Source organism: Delphinapterus leucas, chromosome X (genome assembly GCF_059928025.1).
Source record: "Delphinapterus leucas isolate spDelLeu-1000000601 "Yukka" chromosome X, BTC_Dleu_Yukka2, whole genome shotgun sequence".
Taxonomy (NCBI): Eukaryota; Metazoa; Chordata; class Mammalia; order Artiodactyla; family Monodontidae; genus Delphinapterus; species Delphinapterus leucas.
Window position 1 is genome coordinate 85,675,077 of NC_143150.1, and position 23,414 is coordinate 85,698,490.

General features: G+C 39.3%; 1 protein-coding gene across 3 annotated transcripts in view; it reads left to right on the top strand.

Annotated features, from left to right (window-relative positions):
- WNK3 (WNK lysine deficient protein kinase 3) overlaps positions 1–23,414 on the top strand; it is a 127,900-nt gene that overhangs the window by 42,531 nt on the left and 61,955 nt on the right. For all 3 annotated transcript variants that reach the window (XM_089904487.1, XM_022563612.3, XM_022563613.3), the window contains exons 7-9: positions 2,865–3,159; positions 3,978–4,171; positions 4,261–4,410. In XM_089904487.1, coding sequence (XP_089760613.1) covers positions 2,865–3,159; positions 3,978–4,171; positions 4,261–4,410 — 639 coding nt within the window. The remainder of the gene's footprint in view (positions 1–2,864; positions 3,160–3,977; positions 4,172–4,260; positions 4,411–23,414) is intronic.

Below are 23,414 nucleotides of genomic sequence, written 5' to 3' on the forward strand. Positions count from 1 at the left end.
GACATTGTCAACTTTATTTTCTAACTCTTCCATTGAGTTTTTCATTTCTACTATCTTGTTTTTAATTTCAAGAGTTCCTTTTCCTTTTTTTTTTTTTTTTTGGTCTGTTCCTTTTTTAGAGTAAACGTCTTGTTCTTTGTTTTGTGGATGCAATATTATGGCACCTCTCTGTAATTTTAGTGAAGAGAGTGTTTTTGACACTTTTTTTCTCCCTGCATAGTATCTTTTCTCCAAGTTGCTGGGGTTTTTTGTTGGTTTTGTGCTCCATCTTCTTGTTAGAGGCTTTTCTCATATTTCTGGTTATTCTTGGCTGGCTGCTCATGATCAATAGTAGGAGACTATTAGTTTTCTATTGCTGTAGAGCAAGTTACCACAGATTTAGTGGGCTAAAACAACACCCTTTTATTATTTCAGTTCCGTGGGTCAGAAGTCCTGGTAGGCTTTACTGGATTCTCTGCTTAGAGTCTCACAGGCTGAAATCAAGGTTTGGTGGCCTGGACTCTTAGCTGGAGGCTCTGGGAGAGAATCTGCTTTTGGGCTCAACCAGGTTGTTGACAGAGTTTAGTTCCATGCAGTTGTAAGACTAAGGTCTTCATTTCCTTTCTGGCCGTTAGCTGGGGGTCACTCTCAGCTCCTAGAGACTGTTCTTCAGTCCTTTCACATGCCCCCACTCCATCTTCAAAGTCAGGAATGGCAAGTTTAATCCTTCACTAGCTGGTAAAAGGCTCACCCAGATCTTTCTATCTTAAGGCCAATTGTGTATAGCTCAATAATGGGAGTGCTATCTCATCATATTCACAGGTTTGAGGATTAGGATGGGACATCTTTGAGGGGCCATGATTTTGCCTATGACAGGGACTAACAAGCTGATTGGATGGTATGATTGCTTATGTCAGACGTGTTAACCTCTACTCTTAAGTATCTAGGTGGGACAATAATTGGGGAATCTTTGACATAAATAGTTGTGGGTCTTTCTTCTTGGATTGGCCAGATTCTCCAGAGAAGCATCTTTCAATATCCTGCCTGGAGGGTAAGGATCTGGTTACTGATATTTTGGTAGCCAAGTGGGGAAGAGTGCTGGGGGTTTCTGTGTATGGCGTTCAGCATGCATATGGTCATTTAATCTTCTTGTTTTTGTTATGGTAGCCATACCCTCAACTGTGCCTGGTGTTCCCTAGTCCAGATATGATCCTCTTTTACCCTCTCCAGAGAACAAAATTACAGACTTCTCGGGTAGGGAAGAAGCAATCACCCAAAGGTGTGGACTGGAGAGTGGAGCACAGGGACCTAATACCTAACTACTTCTCAAAACCCTTTCACTTAGTCTTCCTTATTTTAGTCATCTCTTTTGACTTTACCCAGTTCTGTAAGTACCTGGTACTGCCAGTTCCTGTGTGTTACGAGTATTATTCAGTATAAATGGGAATGATTTTCAGCTTTCCCTGGTTCACTTTTTCAGGTCCACTAGGTCAGTTATTATCTGTTTGTTTTCCACATCCCCAAATGTCCAAAACATTGTCTGTTGTTGCTGTTGCCTTTATTCTTTCTATTCTTGTGAGTTTATGACTTAAAAATCCATTTACTCTGGGAGTGTTTTTTGAACTTTGGGAGGGAGTGAAATTAAATATATGGATTCCATCTAACATTTTAATCATTTTTCAACTACGATGAAATTTCCCCGAGTCTGCAGACCCCCATGATATGCTTTAAAAAACAGATTGTAGGACTGAGAATAATATGCCATGGCACCTCCTCAAGTCATTATCTCTGTTACTCAGCCCTGTTCCTTTCAGACAATAAGCCATTAACTTCTGTCACTCTTCTAACACCTAGTAAGATATAGCACTTTGCCATAAGCATACTTCCTCTGCCTAGAGTGTTGATCTCTGAACTTCATCTACTTCTCCCTCAATAGCCTGCAAGTTCCTTGTTTTGTTTTAATCCAGGTCAGACTTTACCTTCCTCTGTGATACTTTCTCTGCTTTCACCAGAGAGGCTTGTGCTCCTTTAGGGCTTTTGCAGCAGCTCATTTCTACCTTTTATTTCACTTTATGTTTTTTTAAAATTTTTATTTACTTTATTTATTTATTTTTGGCTGTGTTGGGTCTTCGTTGCCGTGCACGGGCTTTCTCTAGTTGCGGCCAGCGGGGGCTACTCTTCGTTGTGGTGCATGGGCTTCTCATTGCGGTGGCTTCTCTTGTTGCAGAGCACAGGCTCTAGATGCTCAGGCTTGTGGCACGTGTTGTGGCACGTGGGCTCAGTAGTTGTGGCTCACGGGCTCTAGAGTGCAGGCTCAGTAGTTGTGGTGCACGGACTTAGTTGCTCCGCGGCATGTGGGATCTTCCCGGACCAGGGCTCAAACCCATGTCCCCTGCCTTGGCAGGCAGATTCTTAACCACTGCGCCACCAGGGAAGCCCCTTATGTTGTTTTTATCCTTCTCTCACCACCAGCTTGTGTGTGCATATAGGACAAAGGACCAGCTTAGGCACTTATATGTCTCCAGAGCCCAATACTGGGCACATTGTAGACACTTACTGTTGTTGAATGAGGAAACCTTTTTAATGTTTCACAAAACTTAATGGCAGTCATAAATTACCTGTAATAAGACTGCATGTACTGAAATACCAAGCTATTTGTTTGTTTTTGTTTAAAGCCAGAATTATTTCAACAATGCTTGGTAATAGTGTTGCTTTTCTTACTAAAGGCTCTGGCATTTATGCATGTCTGATTAAGAAAGAACATAGAAACAAATTAACTGTTATTTAATAGCATTTGGAATTTGGGGGCAGAAAATAACTCTGCTAGTAAAAAGTAAAAGTAAAACTCTTAAAGATGTGGTTTGCTTATTATGTTTTGTTTGTAGGTCAAGTCAGGATTCTTCCATGAAAGTGATTCCAAAGCTGTTGCTAAGTCCATTAGAGACCGGGTGGCCCTGATAAAGAAGACAAGGGAGAAGAAGTCAGCTGGCTGTTTGGAAGAACGCAGAGACTCCCAGTGCAAGTCTGTGGGGAATGTACTCCCTCAGCCCCAAAATACAGCTTTGCCCCCTCCTTCTGCTCAGCACAGCGGGGCTGAATGTGAAGAAACTGAAGTTGATCAACATGTGCGACAACAGCTTCTGCAAAGAAAACCACAATGGCATTGCTCCTCTGTTACAAGTAACACAGTTATAATTTATAAAAGGAAATGTGTAATTGTATTCCCTTATCTTTAAATAGTACTTTTGTATGTTTCAAAGCATTTTGTTATCTATCATTTCATTAATCCTTTTACAAAATCCCTGAAATAGGCAAGGCAGATAGTTTCCTTATTTTACAATTAAGAAACTGTTCTGTTAAGTGACTTGTCCAAGGTACTAGTTGAATAAGGATTATAACCTTTTTACCATTTTTAAGGGTCTCACGGTAAATCCTTTAGTAAAGAAGATATGCAACTAAAGATAGAATTTATTCTTCAAGAGGGAATTTTCTAGACTTTAAGAACTTTTGTATTTTAGACCCAAGTATAAAATTAACACAGTTTCTCTAATATTTCTGCTGTAATGCATTCTCTTCTCTAGAAGGACACAGTATTTTCGTAGTAATAACCAGTTGTTCCATAAAGGCAGTATTATTTTCTAGCCAGATTCTAGGAGAATGAGAATATGCTACCTAGATTTTACTGAAATCCTAATGGCAAACAAAGATTAGTTAGGATATGCATGAAATGGCCAGCAAATCGAGTTGACTTTTATGTGATTCTTTGTTTGTAGTTTTGCTTTACTAAGAATATTTTAGTTATACCACAGTATCAACATGGAGAGTTTACATGATGGTTTTTTATTAATTCTGCAGTGTACATATTTTATTTGAAGCTGTTTAAGGTTGTCAGAGTAAAAAAGAAAAAAATGAAAGAAACACTTACCATTTCCTGTGCTATTTGGACCTTGTGTTTCAAGTTTTTCCCTTCTACCTATCACTTGTTTTCTTTGCCATAGGTGACAGTTTGTCTGAGGCAGGAGCTGGATCAGTTATACATTCAGAAACTTCAAATCAGCCCAGTATAGCCTACTCCTCAGACCAGATAATGGGCTCTCAAATGGTTTCTAACAACCCACAGGCTGAAATAAATGTTCCAGGGAAAATTTATCCATCCCAGCAGCTAGTGGGACATTACCAGCAGATTTCAGGGGTGAGGTGAAGTGTTAAATATATTTTAAATATATAATCAGTATATTTACTGTAAATGGGAGAGTTTATCTTTAATTTTTTTTTTAACAGTTGCAGAAGCAGCCAAAGCTGACTCAGCCCCAAATTTTGCCTTTGCTTCAAGGTCAGTCCACTGTTCTGCCTGTACATGTCCTTGGACCTCCGCTTGTCTCACAACTCCAGTTTTTGCCGTTAAGTGTCCCAAAGGTCTCACAGGTAAAGGTAAGATACATTTTAGAGGCTCCGTATTCAGTTAAACTTATTTAACACTGCCTAGGTTTTCTGACAGGCAAAGGCTCTCTTTCATAAATTCATCCTAGTTTATATAAAAGTCACTGAAAGCAAAAAGTTGTTTATACTTTCCTTCACTTAAGACATTCTTCTTGAGGATGTGTCTAACATTGTGTAACTAGAATCTTGAGACACTGCTTGTATAATTGGAAGAGAAACTGAGAACTCCATATACGGATAAAAAAGTTTATTTAGGGGACTTCCCTGGTGGTGCAGTGGTTAAGAATCCACCTGCCAGGGCTTCCCTGGTGGCACAGTGGTTAAGAATCCTCCTGCCAATGCAGGGAACACAGGTTCAAGCCCTGGTCCAGGAAGATCCCACATGCCGTGGAGCAACTAAGCCCATGCACCACAACTACTGAGCCTGTGCTCTAGAGCCCGCGAGCCACAACTACTGAACCTGAGCACCACAGCTACTGAAGCCCATGCGCCTGGAGCCTGTGCTTCACAACAAGAGAAGCCACTGCACTGAGAAGCCCGTATACCGCAACGAAGAGTAGCCCCCGCTTGCCGCAGCTAGAGAAAAGCCTGCACGCAGCAACAAAGACCCAATGCAGCCAAAGATAAAGTAAATTTAAAAAAAAAGAAAAAAAATAATCCGCCTGCCAATGCAGGAGACACGGGTTAGAGCCCTGGTCTGGGAAGATCCCACATGCTGCGGAGCACCTAAGCCCATGCGCCACAACTACTGAGCCTGTGCTCTAGAGCCCACGCACCCGTGCACCTAGAGCCCGTGCTCTGCAACAAGAGAAGCCACTGCACTGAGAAGCCCGTGCGTCGCAACGAAGAGTAGCCCCCACTCACCGCAACTAGAGAAAAGCCCGCGCGCAGCAACAAAGACCCGGCACAGCCAAACATAAATAAATAAATTTAAAAAAAAATTATTTAGGACTCAGATCCCTTTTTATGGTTTGTTTTTTGTATTGGACTTTTCCAGCCTGGTTTGAATGTAGAGGGATGTCTTTGGTAGTTAAGTAGAAATAGTATTTCATAGACTCTTATAATTTTAAGCACTTTCATCTAAATTCTTGACTCTTTTGGTTCATGTTTATTTCTGTAGGAGAAATAAGTGTTTTTGTCATTTAGACTCTCAAAGTCAATGGTACTCATTTCTGACAACGAGTACACAGTCTTTGTGAGAGTTCATATATCAAGACTATATCCTGGTTTCCTAGGTGATGGACTCTGGATACATGGTTGGGCTTTTCTTTGTTATCCCATTTTCTTTCCTCAACCCTGCCATCCCCTGTGTGTCTCTTCTCTCTTTGGGAATGAGTTGGTCTGAGCTCCTAGGCATTCTCTGTATGTGATTTAGTTAGCAGCTGGTGATCTGTTGCTTTTAAGAGACTGGTATATAGTCATAGTTCATCAACAAACTTTTAATGACTATCATCTCTGGGGATATAAAATGAGATAAAATATGGTCCTTGCCCTGAAGAACTCACAGACTTGTAGGGGAAAACATACATGTACTTGACAAATGCCAGATGCATTTAAAGTCTGCTGGGGGTATATTTAATCTGATATGGTTGACAGTGCATGGTGTTTGGCTAGTATTTGTAGCTTATACGGTATATGTTCATACTTGAGCTTATGTCGTGGTTGGATTTATCTCTTTTTAAGACTATAATGCGAAGTGTGTTGGATGGATGCTTAAATTAACTTAGGTTCAACCATGTAAATATACAGGTATGTGTATTTTGAAATGTGTTTCCAAAATTTTTAAAAGAAGTTTAAAAACTTTATGAAAGTGTTATTTACCTATTTAAAATAAAGCCTATAAAGTTATAAAGAAGACAGTGAAAATCACCTACTATCTCTCCAGCTAGAAATAAATTATTGTTTACATTTGGTGGTAGAGACTCTAGATTTGTCTTTTTTTTCTATGTATACATATATAACTTTGTTTATACATACATATGTATATCACATACATACTATTTTATAGCCTGCCTTTTTCACCTAATATATAGAATCCACATAAGCAAGCACTTTAACCAGTGGGGGTCTTTTTATGAATGTGGTGGTTCAAGTTCTAGGAATTATTACAGCCAGCCTATATGTATTCAGCCAACTCACTCCTCTCCTCTTGAGAGAGCTTCTCTGTTCCCTTTAACTATGATATTGAAATCCTTTTGAACTTCCACTGTCTGGTGTGTGAAGGTGTCAGATTCAATTACTCTGAATTTCTGCCAGGGTTTGAATGAGTTATGTGGCAAGTGCAATAAATGAGAAGCCATGAGCAATATGTTGCCTGGGGACTGGTCTCAGTCCCTTAGTGTATTCAATTAGCATTTACTCATGGTATTAGGATTTTTATAGGACTAATGCTATACCCAGCACCTTTTTGATAACCTTCTGAAATTTTTTTTAAATTTTTTTTTGGCTGCTTTGGGTCTTCATTGCTGTGCACAGGCTTTCACTAGTTGTGGTGAACGGGGGCTACTCTTTGTTATTGTGCGTGGGCTTCTCAATAAGGTGGCTTCTCTTGTTGTGGAGCATGGGCTCCGGGCATGTGGGCTTCAGTAGTTGTGGTGCGTGGGCTCTAGAGCACAGGCTCAGTAGTTGTGGCACACGGGCTTAGTTGCTCCACGGCATGTGGGATCTTCCCGGACCAGGGATTGAACCCGTGTCCCCTGCATTGGCAGGTGGATTCTTAACCACTGCACCACCAGGGAAGTCCCTGAAATTTTTACAACATAGCATTATTTTATCTATCATTCTGTCTGGGACCATTAAAATGAGCATGGTATATGCATTTATTTTATTTTTTAATAAAAAAAATTTTTTTTGGCTTCACTGTGCAGCTTGCAGGATCTTAGTTCCCCAACCTGGGATTGAACCTGGGCCCCTGGCAGCGAGAGCACCAAGCCCTAACCAGTGGACGCCAGGGAATTCCCATGGTATATGCATTTATAATTTGAATTTTCCTTGCACCAGCATTAGGAACTATAGCTGACCTTTGGAGCAGATGGACAAATTTCAGCTCAACCTAGGACTTTAGACTTGTCAGTTACTGGAGTTCCACAACCAGTCTTTTCTGTAGTTTCTCCTCAGATATTGCTTGCTTCACAAATGACTTCCCAGGATCCAACAGTTGGTCTTCAACTTGAGCCTGACCCTAGAAATGGGAATCAGGCATTAACCAAATTACCAAATGCCAATCAAATTCCTAGTTTCTTGTCAGTTAATCACCCTCAAGCTTTGTTGAATCATTCTTTTGCCCAACGTGTGAGCAGTGCACAGAATGCTGCTGGTACAGCTCAGCTCCCTTCTAATTCCATTGGGGGGCATTCGGGAGCCCATCACCCTTCTCACAAAAGATACATTCAGTATCCCAGCCATACTCAGTGATACATCAGGAGTCTATAATTCCCGGTTCTTCAGTGCCACAAAGCCAGACTGTGCGTTTGAAGAAACCTTGTTTCCAAGCCTCTATTCAGCAGTAGCCATTAATGTTACAACCTAAGATTATGGCATCACCACAGAAAAATGTTCAGCAGGATTGTACTATGAAAATCTGAAACTCATGTAAGTCAGCAGCAGTCAAAGGGTAGTACTGAAAGTGTGATTCAGTCCCTGGAACAGCCATTTTATTCTGTTCAACACACTTATTCAGGACCACCTGCAGAACTGCCATCTTTCCCATTGAAGGCTCCTGAGTAGCTGCCCTTTGTGATACTTCCCCAGGAATAAGCTTCTTACCCATCACAGCCACTTACCCAATGAAGGCTCCAACACAGACTGTTTATTCACTGCCAGCCCCAGAGCATCCTCTTTACACTGTACAACCACTGATATCACAGCCAACCTATTCTATACATGCTTCTTCTTATCCAGTCCCACCTGTGGCACAGCCCTCTTATTTGGTCCCGGCCTAGGGGCAGCCTGTTTATACAGTGCAATCTCTGGTTCGGTCACCTTTTCCAGACCAGCCAGGATGTATAATCCAAGCAGCTTACCCTGTGCAACCTGTGGAACAGCCTGCTACCAGGCACTTGAGTATGTCCCTTATTCAGGACACACTGTTTATATCCAGACAACTGAACAGGCAGCCTTCATAACCCAGCAAGTATACACAGTAAACCCTTCTGATAGCAAGCAAGTACATATTACAAACTCAGCAGATCAGGGCTTATACTTATTACCACTTTATGTAGCACAGACTTCTGAGCAACAAGCCTATTTAACACAACCCCAAGGTTCTTCAGCCTTGGAACAAAAGACATAAGACATTTAACATTATTTATCATTAACCTTAGATACACAAACACATTCTATTGAGCCTTTATTTAATGTGCAGAATTCAGCATTTCTATCCTAAGCAGATGTCAGTTTTGGGTACCAGCAGCTAAAAGCCCAGTCAGCGTTACATCTCAGATGGCTGTGGAAGGACAGCTTCAACACCCTGCACAAATGTCCTTCATTCAGCAGGCCTCCTCAGAGGCCCAGATCCAGCCCCCACACTTCTCTGCACAGCTTTCCCAATCACATGTAACACCAAGCCAGGTTTCTCACTCAGCTTTCATTCATCATCAGCAGATGACTCATTCATCTCATAGGCAAGCTCAGAAAACCCATCAGTTGTCTACTCAAGAAGGTCCCATAAATCAACAGCAGTCTTTATATAGCCAACATGCTGCTTTCCAGCAGCAGGTACCTCATTCACAGGCAACTAACCACATTCAGCCATTACAGGTATTCCAAAGGCCATTACAAACATGGTCCAGATTACACCTCCTTTGCAAGAACAGTTGCAACTAGCGGCAATGGAACAATATGTAATACAGCCTTTAGAGCAGCCTCAAGTGCTTCAGGCATTAGACAGCAGTCAAACCTTTCCCCTGCAATGAAACCTAGCACAGCACCAGCCAGCATGCATTCAGCAGCAGTCTTCTGTCCAGCCACAGTGGCAGTCATCTTCTAGCTTAGCGCTTGTTTGTGGGTCATCAGAAACACAATGACAACACCAGACCCTCATCCAAGCTCTGGGATAGCCCTTACAAATCAGCCATCTTCTGTTCATCTGTCGCCACTTAGTATTCCAGTACAGGCTTCTACTGCCTCTCAGAGCATTTCTGTGTTACAGACACAGCAGTATTTGCAAGGCCAAGAAATTCCAAAGGCAAATCCTCCTGGGGGGAAAATATAGATGACTGTGAATTTTCTGTAATGTTCAAGGGTCAAGGAGATAGTGAGCTATAGTAGAAATGGCACCAGACTGGAAGTCACAGTCCTTGTTCCTGCCTTTTTTCCTTACTCACTGGGTAGCTTTGATTCGAGTCTTTTTGGAGTTTCCTCATCTGTAAAGTGAAGGGGTAGACTAGATGATGCTAACAAAAAATATTTGAGCACCTACTTGGGATATATCAGTGAATAAAAGACAAAAATCCCTTCTGTCATTGAGTTTTGTTGCCTAATGTGGGTAGACTGTCACTAACCATAATAGTATAAAAAGTAAATTATATAATGCAGTACAGGGAGATTGGGGGAAACGTGGAGCAGGGTAAGGAGGAAAGTGGGTTGCAATTCTAAATAAGGTGGAGATCAGGGTAGGCCTCATTGAGAAGGTTGACAATTGAGCACACACTTGAAGGAGATGAGAGAGTCCATAGCGCACATTTCAGGTAGAGGGAATAACCAGTGCAAGGGCTTTGAGGGAGGAGTGGGTCTGGGATGTTCAAAGAACAGCAAGAAGGCCTGTTAGTCCTAGTATGTTACAAGCCTATGGCTATCTTATTGTTCTACATTTATAATAAAGCATTTGCCTTTATGAGATGATAATAGTGAACACTATTGAGTGATTCTTAGGTGCTAAATACTATTCTAATGGCTTTATGTGCACTATCCTCACAACAACCCTATGAATAGTAGCTGTCATTAGGGGTAACTGAGGTTCAGAGAGGTTAAATAACTTTCCCAGTGTCATACGGGAGGGCCAGGATTTGAACCCAGACTACCTGGCTGCGGAGGTTGTGCCCTTAATCATTATACACCATTTGTCCTCTTTGTAAGATAGCTATCCTCCCTGCCAAAATTTGAGAAAAAGAGCATGTTGACTTCAGTGAGATATAATTAACTCAGGGGATTGATTGAATTAATTAAAGGAAGGAACTGAGAATCCAGTTTATTTTTTTTCTCTTCTGTTCTGCTTCAGGTATCTCTAAAGACTCTGAATTTATTGAGTTTGGCTAATAAAATGTGTGAGGTCCTTAGATAATAGGTGTGCTATGCAGGAAGAGTATTTTAGTGGTGATATTACTATTCCAAACAGCTATGATCTCAAGTATTGTGTTTTATAAAATTCCCTCTTCATCAAGGGCATAAATTATAATGAATCCTGATGTGTGCACTCTGACTTCTAACAGGAATGATCAAGGATTAATAAAGATCTTTAGAGTTGAAGTTTCTTCAGACAAAGCATGCTATTGGGGATTTATTTCTTTAGAATAAATTTCTTAACAAGGTATTTCAGAATGGAATGTTCATTTCTGTGGGCAAGTGTTGTATACTTTCCTTTCCTAATTAAAAAACATTTTTTATGGCTGAGTAATATTCCATTGTATATCTATACCACATTTTCTTTTATTATTATTATTAATTTATTTTTTAACATCTTTATTGGAGTATAATTGCTTTACAATGGTGTGTTAGTTTCTGCTTTATAACAAAGTGAATCAGCTATACGTATACACATAACCCCATATCTCATCCCTCTTGCGTCTCCCTCCCACCCTCCCTATCCCACTCCTCTAGGTGGTCACAAAGCACCGAGCTGATCTCCCTGTGCTACGCAGCTGCTTCCCACTAGCTATCTATTTTACATTTGGTAGTGTATATATGTCCATGCCACTCTCTCACTTCATCCCAGCTTACCCTTCCCACTACCCGTGTCCTCAAGTCCATTCTCTACATTGGCGTCTTTATTCCTGTCGTGCCCCTAGGTTCTTCAGAACCATTTTTTTTCTTTTAGATTCCATATATATGTGTTAGCATACGGTATTTGTTTTTCTCTTTCTGACTTACTTCACTCTGTATGACAGACTCTAGGTCTATCCATCTCATTACAAATAACTCAATTTCGTTTCTTTTTATGGCTGAGTAATATTCCATTGTATATATGTGCCACATCTTCTTTATCCATTCATCTGTTGATGGACACTTAGGTTGCTTCCATGTCCTGGCTATTGTAAATAGAGCTGCAGTGAACATTGTAGTACATGACTCTTTCTGAATTATGGTTTTCTCAGGGCATATGCCCAGTAGTTTCCCCCAACATTTTATTAAGAAAAATTTCAAAGTTACAGAAAAGTTGATAAAAAATAAGTGAACACCCATATACCTACCAACTAGATTCTGCAGTTAACTTCTGCTGTATTTGCTCTATCACATATCTATCCACCCCTTTATCCATTTATTAGTCCATCTTATTTTTCTGGTCATTTCAAAATTAAAGTTGCTGATATTAGTACACTTCATCCATTAACACTTAAGCATGCATATCGTTGACTAGAACTCAGTATTTGTTTATATTTTTTTTAGTTTAAATTTATGTTCTGTAAAATGCACAGATCATAATTCAGTGAGTTTTGACAAATGCTTACACCTGTGTAACCCAAACCGTTATCAAAATATAAAACAGATGTTGGCAAAGGTCTAGATAGTAACTATTTTAGGCTTTGTGGGCTATGTAGTCTCTGTTGCATTTACTCAACTCTGCTATTGCATGCATGAAAACAGCCATAGACAATATGTAAAATATTTGGCATGGCTGTGTTCCAATACAACTTCATTCACAAAAATGGTTGGTGCACCAGATTTGGCCCGTAGGCTCTAGCTTGCCCACATAATAAAGAATATTGCCATTACTACAGAAAGTTCCTTCATGCCCCTTCCCAGTCAGTGCCCCCCCCACCCCACCAGAGTTGACCACTGTTGATTTTTTTTCACCATAGATTAATTTATCCTGTTCTATGTTTTTTTAATTTTTATTTATTTGTTTCTTTTTGGCTGCATGCTATACAGCTTGTGGGATCTTAGTTCCCCAACCAGGGATTGAACCCAGGCCCTTGGCAGTGAAAGCTTGGAGTCCTAACCACTGGACAACCAGGGATAAACATAGAGAAAGAGAGAGAGAGAGCAACCACTAAGTAAACTTACAGCCCAATATACTCAAAACAGTATACATAAAACAAGAAGGAATCTTAAAAAATTTGCAAGTAACCCACAGGAAGGCAAGAAAAGAGAAACAGAGGAAAGACAACCATAGGGAAAAAGCAAACACTAAAATGGCAGACTTGGGACTTCCCTGGTGGTCCAGTGGTTATGAATCCGCCTTCCAATGCAGGGGACACAGGTTCGATCCCTGGTCAGGGAACTAAGATCCCACATGTGGCAGGGCAACTAGAGGGCCCACGCACCCGGGAGCTGGCGCACCACAACTAGAGAAGCCCGCACACCACAGCAAAAGATCCTGTGTGCCACAACTAAGACCCAACACAACCAAAAATAAAATAAATAAATATTTTTAAAAAATAAAATGGCAGTCCTAAGACTTAAGTGCTATGCTGCTGCTTCCCACCAGCCAACTATTTTACGTTCGGTAGTATATATACGTTGTCCTGATCATATTTAAATCTTCTATTTTAGTAGGCACTTGCCCTGTTAAGTTTAGCTTGTAGATTCTATCCTATTTTTGCGGGCTGTATGTAGTTCCAATGATAATTTAGTTTTCTGAACTCTTGTAATGCTATTCTGGTCTGCTTGGTCTTCTGGCTCTGTTCGAGCTCTTGCTGGGTTTCCATCGGTGCTACCTGCAGGAGTGGAAGGTGCTTCTTTGGGCTACCAAGTGTTAGATTTGGGGAGTGGAGGATACTGGACCCATAGGACAGAGGGCATTTTCCCTGGCCTCTTTCCTGGCCATCTGATGCTGGTACCCTTAATACTCCATCTCTGCCAGTGCCACTGGGGTACGGAAGTACTTACCTGGCCACTGTTTACTGTTGAGTAGAAGGTCAGGAGTTGTGGGGTCTGCATGGCTCTCTGCCATTGGGTAGAGGGCTGAGACATAATGCCCTCAGTTGCCTTCTGCCATTGGGTGAAGAGTCAGGAGACTCATGGCCTGGATCTTTTTCTGTTGCATGGTGAAGCACCAGGAGCTTCTTGGGTCTTGAAGCCTCTATACTACCAGTCACCTTCCTCTGTCTCTTCAGTCTTGTAAGAATGTGGGTTTTCTTCTGAGTTTTAGGTGCTATGGGGCTTGCCCCCAGATGAAAAGCCATAAAAATAGCAAACTCATCTACTATCCTTCCTTTCTTCCAAGTGTTGCCTTCCTACCAGTTTCTACCTGCTTTTGATTGCTGTCTTATGCTTTCAGACAGTTGTTTTTTTACATTTGTCCAGCACTTTTTGTTGATATCTCTGTGTGTGGGGTTTGGTCTTATGGGACCATTACCAGAAGTATAACCTCTCTTTCCTAATATTTTATCACTGCAAAATATCACCTCTCACTTAATTGAGGTAACCACTATATGCCCATCCGTAAACCTCTAAGAGTTGATGACAAAGGGATGGAATGAATTTCTGATGTTTGGGGGTTTTTTATTGCCAAGGCACAGGGGAGAGGGATCTTCATCCTGGTCAAATAGCAAGCTGTACTTATATTTTGTGTCTTTCTCCCAATAAAACTGAAATTCTTTGTGGCAGAGATCTGTACCCAATTTGTCTCTGTATTCCTAGCACCTAGCACAGTGTTTGTTACAACAGTTGCTTGTTATATGTTTGTTGAATAATCAATAAGAATGACTGTAGATATCTCTATCAGCCTGCTCTCAATGGGAGAGGATTCTTTGTTGATCTTTATCATTCTTGTTGCCTAATCAGGACTTACAAATTTATAATGAACTTGTGTTTGTGGACAACCTAAGATCTGTCTTCTATTTTCTATATTAATTTTAAAAAATGTGATATTTGAACAAATAAGACTTTGATACATTTCACAATATGCATAGCTGGTTAAATCTACTTTGTCTTCTTTTTTACATTGAAGTATAGTTGATTTACAATATTAGTTTCAGGTGTACAACATAGTGATTCAATTTTTTATAGATTATATTCCATTTACCAAAGATTTGTTCTTATTTCTCCATTTCATTTCCCCATGTATCAATGAACAAGGGTATATAAGAGACAGGAAGTGAATCATGAGTTCAGATGTGCCAATTGTGGTTTTGATTGTTTTATCAAATAATATGGAAAACCACTTATCCAATTTTTATCTACTGCTGAGGTTAGCCTTTCTTACCTCTTGTAGTGTGATGTGTTAGTACTAGTACATTAGTACTTTGGTGGTTGAGATTGGTTCCTTTTCAGTTGACATTGTGGTCTAATCAAACATCTGTTTAGATGGTTTCAATTTTCAGCTCCTGGAGATAAATATGAAACCTCAGCATTTTGTATGCAGTTGCATCCCTACTCATCACAGTGTTTGAATATCACTTTGATTCTCAACCACAATATTTGCATCATATTTTCTTAAAAATTTTTTTCTACTTACTTTAATTACATAAGTAGTATGCCAATATAAATTCCTGGTAAAAAATTTAAAACAATGCCGAGAAATCTCATTTAACCCCGCCCCTCTCTTTGTCCTTGTCCTTTCTGTTATTAGTTTGGTGTGTTTCATTCTAGATCTTTTTTGGTGTACTTACATGCATAGATATGTACCCTTAGCCCAAATATAGCATTATTTTCTGGTTTGTTTTATTACTTTAAGCGCATAAAAGAGATCCTACCCTATGTGTCACTTTGTAAATTTTTTACTCAGTTATGTGTTCTGGAAATATATCTATGTTATTACATATAGATATACTTGATTTTATTTAATTGCCCCATAGTATTCCATAGTAAGACTACACTGCAGTTTATTTAGCTATTCCTCCTACCACTGGACAATTTGGCTGTTTCCAGTTTTTCACTGTTTTAACTAGTGTTAAAATGAACAAAGTAGGGCTTCCCTGGTGGCTCAGTGGTTGAGAGTCCGCCTGCCGATGCAGGGGACACGGGTTCGTGCCCCAGTCCGGGGAGATCCCACATGCCACGGAGCGGCTGGGTCCGTGAGCCGTGGCCACTGAGCCTGCGCGTCCGGAGCCTGTGCTCCGCAACGGGAGAGGCCACAGCAGTGAGAGGCCCACGTACCGCAAAAAAAAAAAAAAAAAAAAAAAGAACAAAGTAGATCATGCTACAGGAGACACGGGCAAAATTACTGGACCATAAGTTCTATACATTTTTTTACTTTAATATATATTGCCACATTACTTTCCCAAGGGACTGGACCAATTTAAATTCTCATCAGCCAGTGGTACAGTCTTACTGTCAATATTTGATAATACCAGATATTTTTTGCTAGGCTGGTAAGTGAAAAATAATATATTATTTGAATTTCTATTCCCTTGATTACTAGAAATGTTGAGCATGTCTTCATACATTTATTTATTTTTAAATTTTTATTTTGAAATGATTTTAGAGTCACATAGAGGTTGCCAAAATTGTACAGAGAGTTCCTGCGTACCCTTCTCTCAGCTTTCCCCAGTATTAACATCTTATATTACCATAGTACAATCATCAAAACCAGGAAATTGACAATGGTATGATACTGTTAACTACAAAACTTGTTTGGATTTCACATGCCCTCACTTATTTTGTGTGTATCTGTAGTTCTATGAATTTATTTCATGTATATATTTGTATATAACAATCACCACCATCAGGATGCAGAACAGATCCATCACCTAAAAAACTGCTTTGAGCTGTGCACTTATAGTCACACCCTCCCCCTACCTCTAACCCCTGGCAATCACTGATCTGTTCTCCATCACCATCATTTCAAGAATGTTACATAAATAGAATCATATGATATGTAACCTTTTAAGATTAACTTGAGATCCATTTATGTTGTTGCATGTATCAGTAGTTGCTTATTTTTTTTATTGTATAGTATTCAGCTGTATGGTTATACGATAGTTGTTTATGTCTTCATTTGTTTATTGAATACTCATTTTTCTTCTTTGCAAATACCATTTATATTCTTTGCCCATTTGCCTGTTGAGGTCTTTCTCTTTCTTTCTTTGTTTTCTTTATACATTCTGATACTAATCCTTTGTTAAGTGTATTGCAATTACTTTCTACCAGTGTGTCCTAATTAGCTTATCGTGTCCTTTGTGACACAGAAAGTTTTTTGGTTTTTTTTTTCTTTAACATCTTTATTGGGGTATAATTGCTTTACAATGGTGTGTTAGTTTCTGCTTTATAACAAAGTGAATCGGTTATATATATACATATGTTCCCATATGTCATCCCTCTTGCGTCTCCCTCCCTCCCACTCTCCCTATCCCACCCCTCCAGGCTGTCACAAAGCACGGAGCTAATATCCCTGTGCCATGCGGCTGCTTCCCACTAGCTATCTACCTTACTACGTTTGTTAGTGTGTATATGTCCATGACTCTCTCTCGCCCTGTCAAAGCTCACCCTTCCCCCTCCCCATATCCTCAAGTCCGTTCTACAGTAGGTCTGCGTCTTTATTCCTGTTTTACCCCTAGGTTCTTCATGACATTTTTTTTCTTAAATTCCATATATATGTGTTAGCATACGGTATTTGTCTTTTTCTTTCTGACTTACTTCACTCTGTATGACAGACTCTAGGTCTATCCACCTCATTACAAATAACTCAATTTCGTTTATTTTTAAGGCTGAGTAATATTCCATTGTATATATGTGCCACATCTTCTTTATCCATTCATCCGATGATGGGCGCATAGGTTGTTTCCATCTCCGGGCTATTGTAAATAGAGCTGCAATGAACATTTTGGTACATGACTCTTTTTGAATTTTGGTTTTCTCAGGGTATATGCCCAGTAGTGGGATTGCTGGGTCATATGGTAATTCTATTTGTAGTTTGTTTTTTTTTTTCTTTTTAAACATCTTTATTGGGGTATAATTGCTTTACAGTGGTGTGTTAGTTTCTGCTTTATAACAAAGTGAATCAGTTATACATATAGATATGTTCCCATATGTCTTCCCTCTTGCGTCTCCCTCCCTCCCACTCTCCCTATCCCACCCCTCCAGGCTGTCACAAAGCACCGAGCTAATATCCCTGTGCCTTGCGGCTGCTTCCCCCTAGCTATCTACCTTACTACGTTTGTTAGTGTGTATATGTCCATGACTCTCTCTCGCCCTGTCAAAGCTCACCCTTCCCCCTCCCCATATCCTCAAGTCCGTTCTCCAGTAGGTCTGCGTCTTTATTCCTGTCTTACCCCTAGGTTCTTCATGACATTTTTTTTCCCTTAAATTCCATATATATGTGTTAGCATATGGCATTTGTCTTTTTCTTTCTGACTTACTTCACTCTGTATGACAGACTCTAGGTCTATCCACCTCATTACAAATAGCTCAATTTCATTTCTTTTTATGGCTGAGTAATATTCCATTGTATATATGTGCCACATCTTCTTTATCCATTCATCCGATGATGGGCGTTTAGGCTGTTTCCATCTCCGGGCTATTGTAAATAGAGCTGCAATGAACATTTTGGTACATGACTCTTTTTGAATTATTGTTTTCTCAGGGTATACGCCCAGTAGTGGGATTGCTGGGTCATATGGTAATTCTATTTGTAGTTTTTTAAGGAACCTCCATACTGTTCTCCATAGTGGCTGAACCAATTCACATTCCCACCAGCAGTGCAAGAGTGTTCCATTTTCTCCACACCCTCTCCAGCATTTATTGTTTCTAGATTTTTTGATGATGGCCATTCTGACTGGTGTGAGATGATATCTCATTGTAGTTTTGATTTGCATTTCTCTAATGAGTAATGATGTTGAGCATTCTTTCATGTGTTTGTTGGCATTCTGTATATGTTCTTTGGAGAAATGTCTATTTAGGTCTTCTGCCCATTTTTGGATTGGGTTGTTTGCTTTTTTGTTATGGAGCTGCATGAGCTGCTTGTAAATTTTGGAGATTAATCCTTTGTCAGTTGCTTCATTTGCAAATATTTTCTCCCATTCTGAGGGTTGTCTTTTGGTCTTGTTTATGGTTTCCTTTGCTGTGCAAAAGCTTTGAAGTTTCATTAGGTCCCATTTGTTTATTTTTGTTTTTATTTCCATTTCTCTAGGAGGTGGGTCAAAAAGGATTTGGCTGTGGTTTATGTCATACAGTGTTCTGCCTATGTTTTCCTCTAAGAGTTTGATAGTTTCTGGCCTTACATTTAGGTCTTTAATCCATTTTGAGCTTATTTTTGTGTATGGTGTTAGGGAGTGATCTAATCTCATACTTTTACATGTACCTGTCCAGTTTTCCCAGCACCACTTATTGAAGAGACTGTCCTTTCTCCACTGTATATTCCTGCCACCTTTATCAAAGATAAGGTGTCCATATGTGTGTGGGTTTATCTCTGTGCTTTCTATCCTGTTCCATTGATCTATCTTTCTGTTTTTGTGCCAGTACCATACTGTCTTGATTACTGTAGCTTTGTAGTATAGTCTGAAGTCAAGGGGCCTGATTCCTCCAGCTCCGTTTTTCGTTCTTAAGATTGCTTTGGCTATTCGGGGTCTTTTGTGTTTCTATACAAATTGTGAAATTTTTTTTTCTAGTTCTGTGAAAAATGCCAGTGGTAGATTGATAGGGATTACATTGAATCTATAGATTGCTTTGGGGAGTAGAGTCATTTTCACAATGTTCATTCTTCCAATCCAAGAACATGGTATATCTCTCCATCTATTTGTATCATCTTTAATTTCTTTCATCAGTGTCTTATAATTTTCTGCATACAGGTCTTTTGTCTCCTTAGGTAGGTTTATTCCCTGGTATTTTATTATTTTGTTGCAATGGTAAATGGGAATGTTTTCTTAATTTCACTTTCAGATTTTTCATCATTAGTATATAGGAATGCCAGAGATTTCTGTGCATTAATTTTGTATCCTGCTACTTTACCAAATTCATTGATTAGCTCTAGTAGTTTTCTGGTAGCATCTTTAGGATTCTCTATGTATAGTATCATGTCATCTGCAAAGAGTGACAGCTTTACTTCTTCTTTTCCAATTTGGATTCCTTTTATTTCCTTTTCTTCTCTGATTACTGTGCCTAAAACTTCCAAAACTATGTTGAATAAGAGTGGTGAGAGTGGGCAACCTTGTCTTGTTCCTGATCTTAGTGGAAATGCTTTCAGTTTTTCAACTTTGAGGATGATGTTGGCTGTGGGCTTGTCATATATGGCCTTTATTATGTTGAGGAACGTTCCCTCTATGCCTACTTTCTGCAGGGTTTTTATCATAAATCGGTGTTGAATTTTGTCAAAAGCTTTCTCTGCATCTGTTGAGATAATCATATGGTTTTTCTCCTTCAATTTGTTAATATGGTTTATCACATTGATAGATTTGCGTATATTGAAAAATCCTTGCATTCCTGGAATAAACCCCACTTGATCATGGTGTATGATCCTTTTATTGTGTTGTTGGATTCTGTTTGCTAGTATTTTGTTGAGGATTTTTGCATCTATGTTCATCAGTGATATTGGCTGGTAGTTTTCTTTCTTGTGACATCCTTGTCTGGTTTTGGTATCAAGGTGATGGTGGCCTCGTAGAATGAGTTTGGGAGTGTTCCTCCCTCTACTATATTTTGCAAGAGTTTGAGAAGGATAGGTGTTAGCTCTTCTCTAAATGTTTGATAGAATTCGCCTGTGAAGCCCTCTGGTCCTGGGCTTTTGTTTGTTGGAAGATTTTTAATCACAGTTTCAATTTCAGTGCTTGTGATTGGCCTGTTCATATTTTCTGTTTCTTCCTTATTCAGTCTTGGCAGATTATGCATTTATAAGAATTTGTCCATTTTTTCTAGGTTGTCCATTTTATTGGCATAGAGTTGCTTGTAGTAATCTCTCATGATCGTTTGTATTTCTGCAGTGTCAGTTGTTACTTCTCCTTTTTCATTTCTAATTCTATTGATTTGAGTCTTCTCCCTTTTTTTCTTGATGAGTCTGGCTAGTGGTTTATCTATTTTGTTTATCTTCTCAAAGAACCAGCTTTTAGTTTTATTGATCTTTGCTATTGTTTCCTTCATTTCTTTTTCATTTATTTCTGATCTGATTTTGATGATTTCTTTCCTTCTGCTAGCTTTGGGGTTTTTTTGTTCTTCTTTCTCTAATTGCTTGAGGTGCAAGGTTTGGTTGTTTATTCGAGATGTTTCCTGCTTCTTAAGGTGGGCTTGTATTGCTATAAACTTCCCCTTAGAACTGCTTTTGCTGCATCCCATAGGTTTTGGGTCGTTGTGTCTCCATTGTCATTTGTTCCTAGGTATTTTTTTATTTCCTCTTTGATTTCTTCAGTGATCACTTCGTTATTAAGTAGTGTATTGTTTAGCCTCTATGTGTTTGTATTTTTTACATATCTCTTCCTGTAATTGATATCTAGTCTCATGGCGTTGTGGTCGGAAAAGATACTTGATACAATTTCAATTTTCTTAAATTTACCAAGGCTTGATTTGTGACCCAAGATATGATCTATCCTGGAGAATGTTCCATGAGCACTTGAGAAAAATGTGTATTCTGTTGTTTTTGGATGGAGTGTCCTATAAATACCAATTAAGTCCATCTTGTTTAATGTATCATTTACAGCTTGTGTTTCCTTATTTATTTTCATTTTGGATGATCTGTCCATTTGTGAAAGTGGGGTGTTAAAGTCCCCTACTATGAATGTGTTATTGTCGATTTCTCCTTTTATGGCTGTTAGTATTTGCCTTATGTATTGAGGTGCTCCTATGTTGGGTGCATAAATATTTACAATTGTTATATGTTCTTCTTGGATCGATCCCTTGATCATTATGTAGTGTCCTTTTTTGTCTCTTGTAATAGTCTTTATTTTAAAGCCAATTTTGTCTGATATGAGAATTGCTACTCCAGCTTTCTTTTGGTTTCCATTTGCATGGAATATCTTTTTCCATCCCCTTACTTTCAGTCTGTATGTGTCTCTTGGTCTGAAGTGGGTCTCTTGTAGACAGCATATATATGGGTCTTGTTTTTGTATCCATTCAGCCAGTTTTTTTCTTTTGGTGGGATGATTTAGTCCATTTATATTTAAGGTAATTATCGATATATATGTTCCTATTCCCATTTTCTTAATTGTTTTGGGTTTGTTTTTGTAGGTCTTTTCCTTCTCTTGTGTTTCTTGCCTAGAGAAGTTCCTTTAGCATTTGTTGTAAAGCTGGTTTGGTGGTGCTGAACTCTCTCAGCTTTGGCTTGTTTGTGAAGGTTTTAATTTCTCCATCAAATCTGAATGAGATCCTTGCTGAGTAGAGTAATATTGATTGCAGGTTTTTCTCCTTCATCACTTTAACTATGTCCTGCCAGTCCCCTCTGGCTTGCAGAGTTTCTGCTGAAAGATCAGCTGTTAACCTTATGGGGATTCCCTTGTGTGTTATTTGTTGTTTTTCCCTTGCTTCTTTTAATATCTTTTCTTTGTATTTAATTTTTGACAGTTTGATTAATATGTGTCCTGGCGTATTTCTCCTTGGATTTATCTTGTATGGGACTCTCTGTGCTTCCTGGACTTGATTAACTATTTCCTTTCCCATATTAGGGAAGTTTTCAACTATAATCTCTTCAGATATTTTCTCAGTCCCTTTCTTTTTCTCCTCGTTTTCTGGAACCCCTATAATTCGAATGTTGGTGAGTTTTATGTTGTCCCAGAGGTCTCTGTGACTGTCCTCAGTTCTTTTCATTCTTTTTTCTTTGTTTTGCTCTGCAGTAATTATTTCCACTATTTTATCTTCCAGGTCACTTATCCGTTCTTCTGCCTCAGTTATTCTGATATTGATCCCATCTAGAGTATTTTTCATTTCATTTATTGTGTTGTTCATCATTGCTTTTTTCATCTTTAGTTCTTCTACGTGCTTGTTAAATGTTTCTTGCATTTTGTCTGTTCTATTTCCAAGATTTTGGATCATCTTTACTATCATTATTCTGAATTCTTTTTCAGGTAGACTGCCTATTTCCTCTTCATTTGTTAGGTCTGGTGGGTTTTTATCTTGGTCCTTCATCTGCAGTGTGTTTTTCTGTCTTCTCATTTTGTTTATCTTACTGTGTTTGGGGTCTCCTTTTTGCAGGCTGCAGGTTCGTAGTTCCCGTTGTTTTTGGTGTCTGTCCCCAGTGGCTATAGTTGGTTCAGTGGGTTGTGTATGCTTCCTGGTGGAGGGGACTAGTGCCTGTGTTCTGGTGGATGAGGCTGGATCTTGTCTTTCTGGTGGGCAGGTCCACGTCTGGTGGTGTGTTTTGGGGTGTCTGTGGACTTATTATTTATTTTAGGCAACCTCTCTGCTAATGGGTGGGGTTGTGTTCCTGTCTTGCTCGTTGTTTGGCATAGGGTGTCCAGCACTGTAGCTTGCTGGTCATTGAGTGAAGCTGGGTGCTGGTGTTGAGATGGAGATCTCTGGGAGATTTTTGCAGTTTGATATTATGTGGAGCTGGGAGGTCTCTTGTGGACCAGTGTCCTGAAGTTGGCTCTCCCACCTTAGAGGCACAGCACTGACTCCTGGCTGCAGCACCAGGAGCCTTTCATCCATACAGCTCAGAATAAAAAGAAGAAAGAAAGAAAGAAAGAAAGAAAGAAAGAAAGAAAGAAAGAAAGAAAGAAAGAAAGAAAGAAAGAAAGAAAGAAAGAAAGAAAGAAAGAAAGAAAGAAAGAAAGAAAGAGAAGGGAGGGAGGGAGGGATGAAGGAAGCAAGGAAGGAAGGAAGGAGGGAAGGAAAGAAAGAAGATAAAATAAAATAAAATAAGGTAAAATAAAATAAAGTTATTAAAATAAAAATAAGAAAAACAATTTTTTTTAAAGTAAGAAAAAAAATGGACGGATAGAACCCTAGGACAAATGGTGGAAGCAAAGCTATAAAGACAA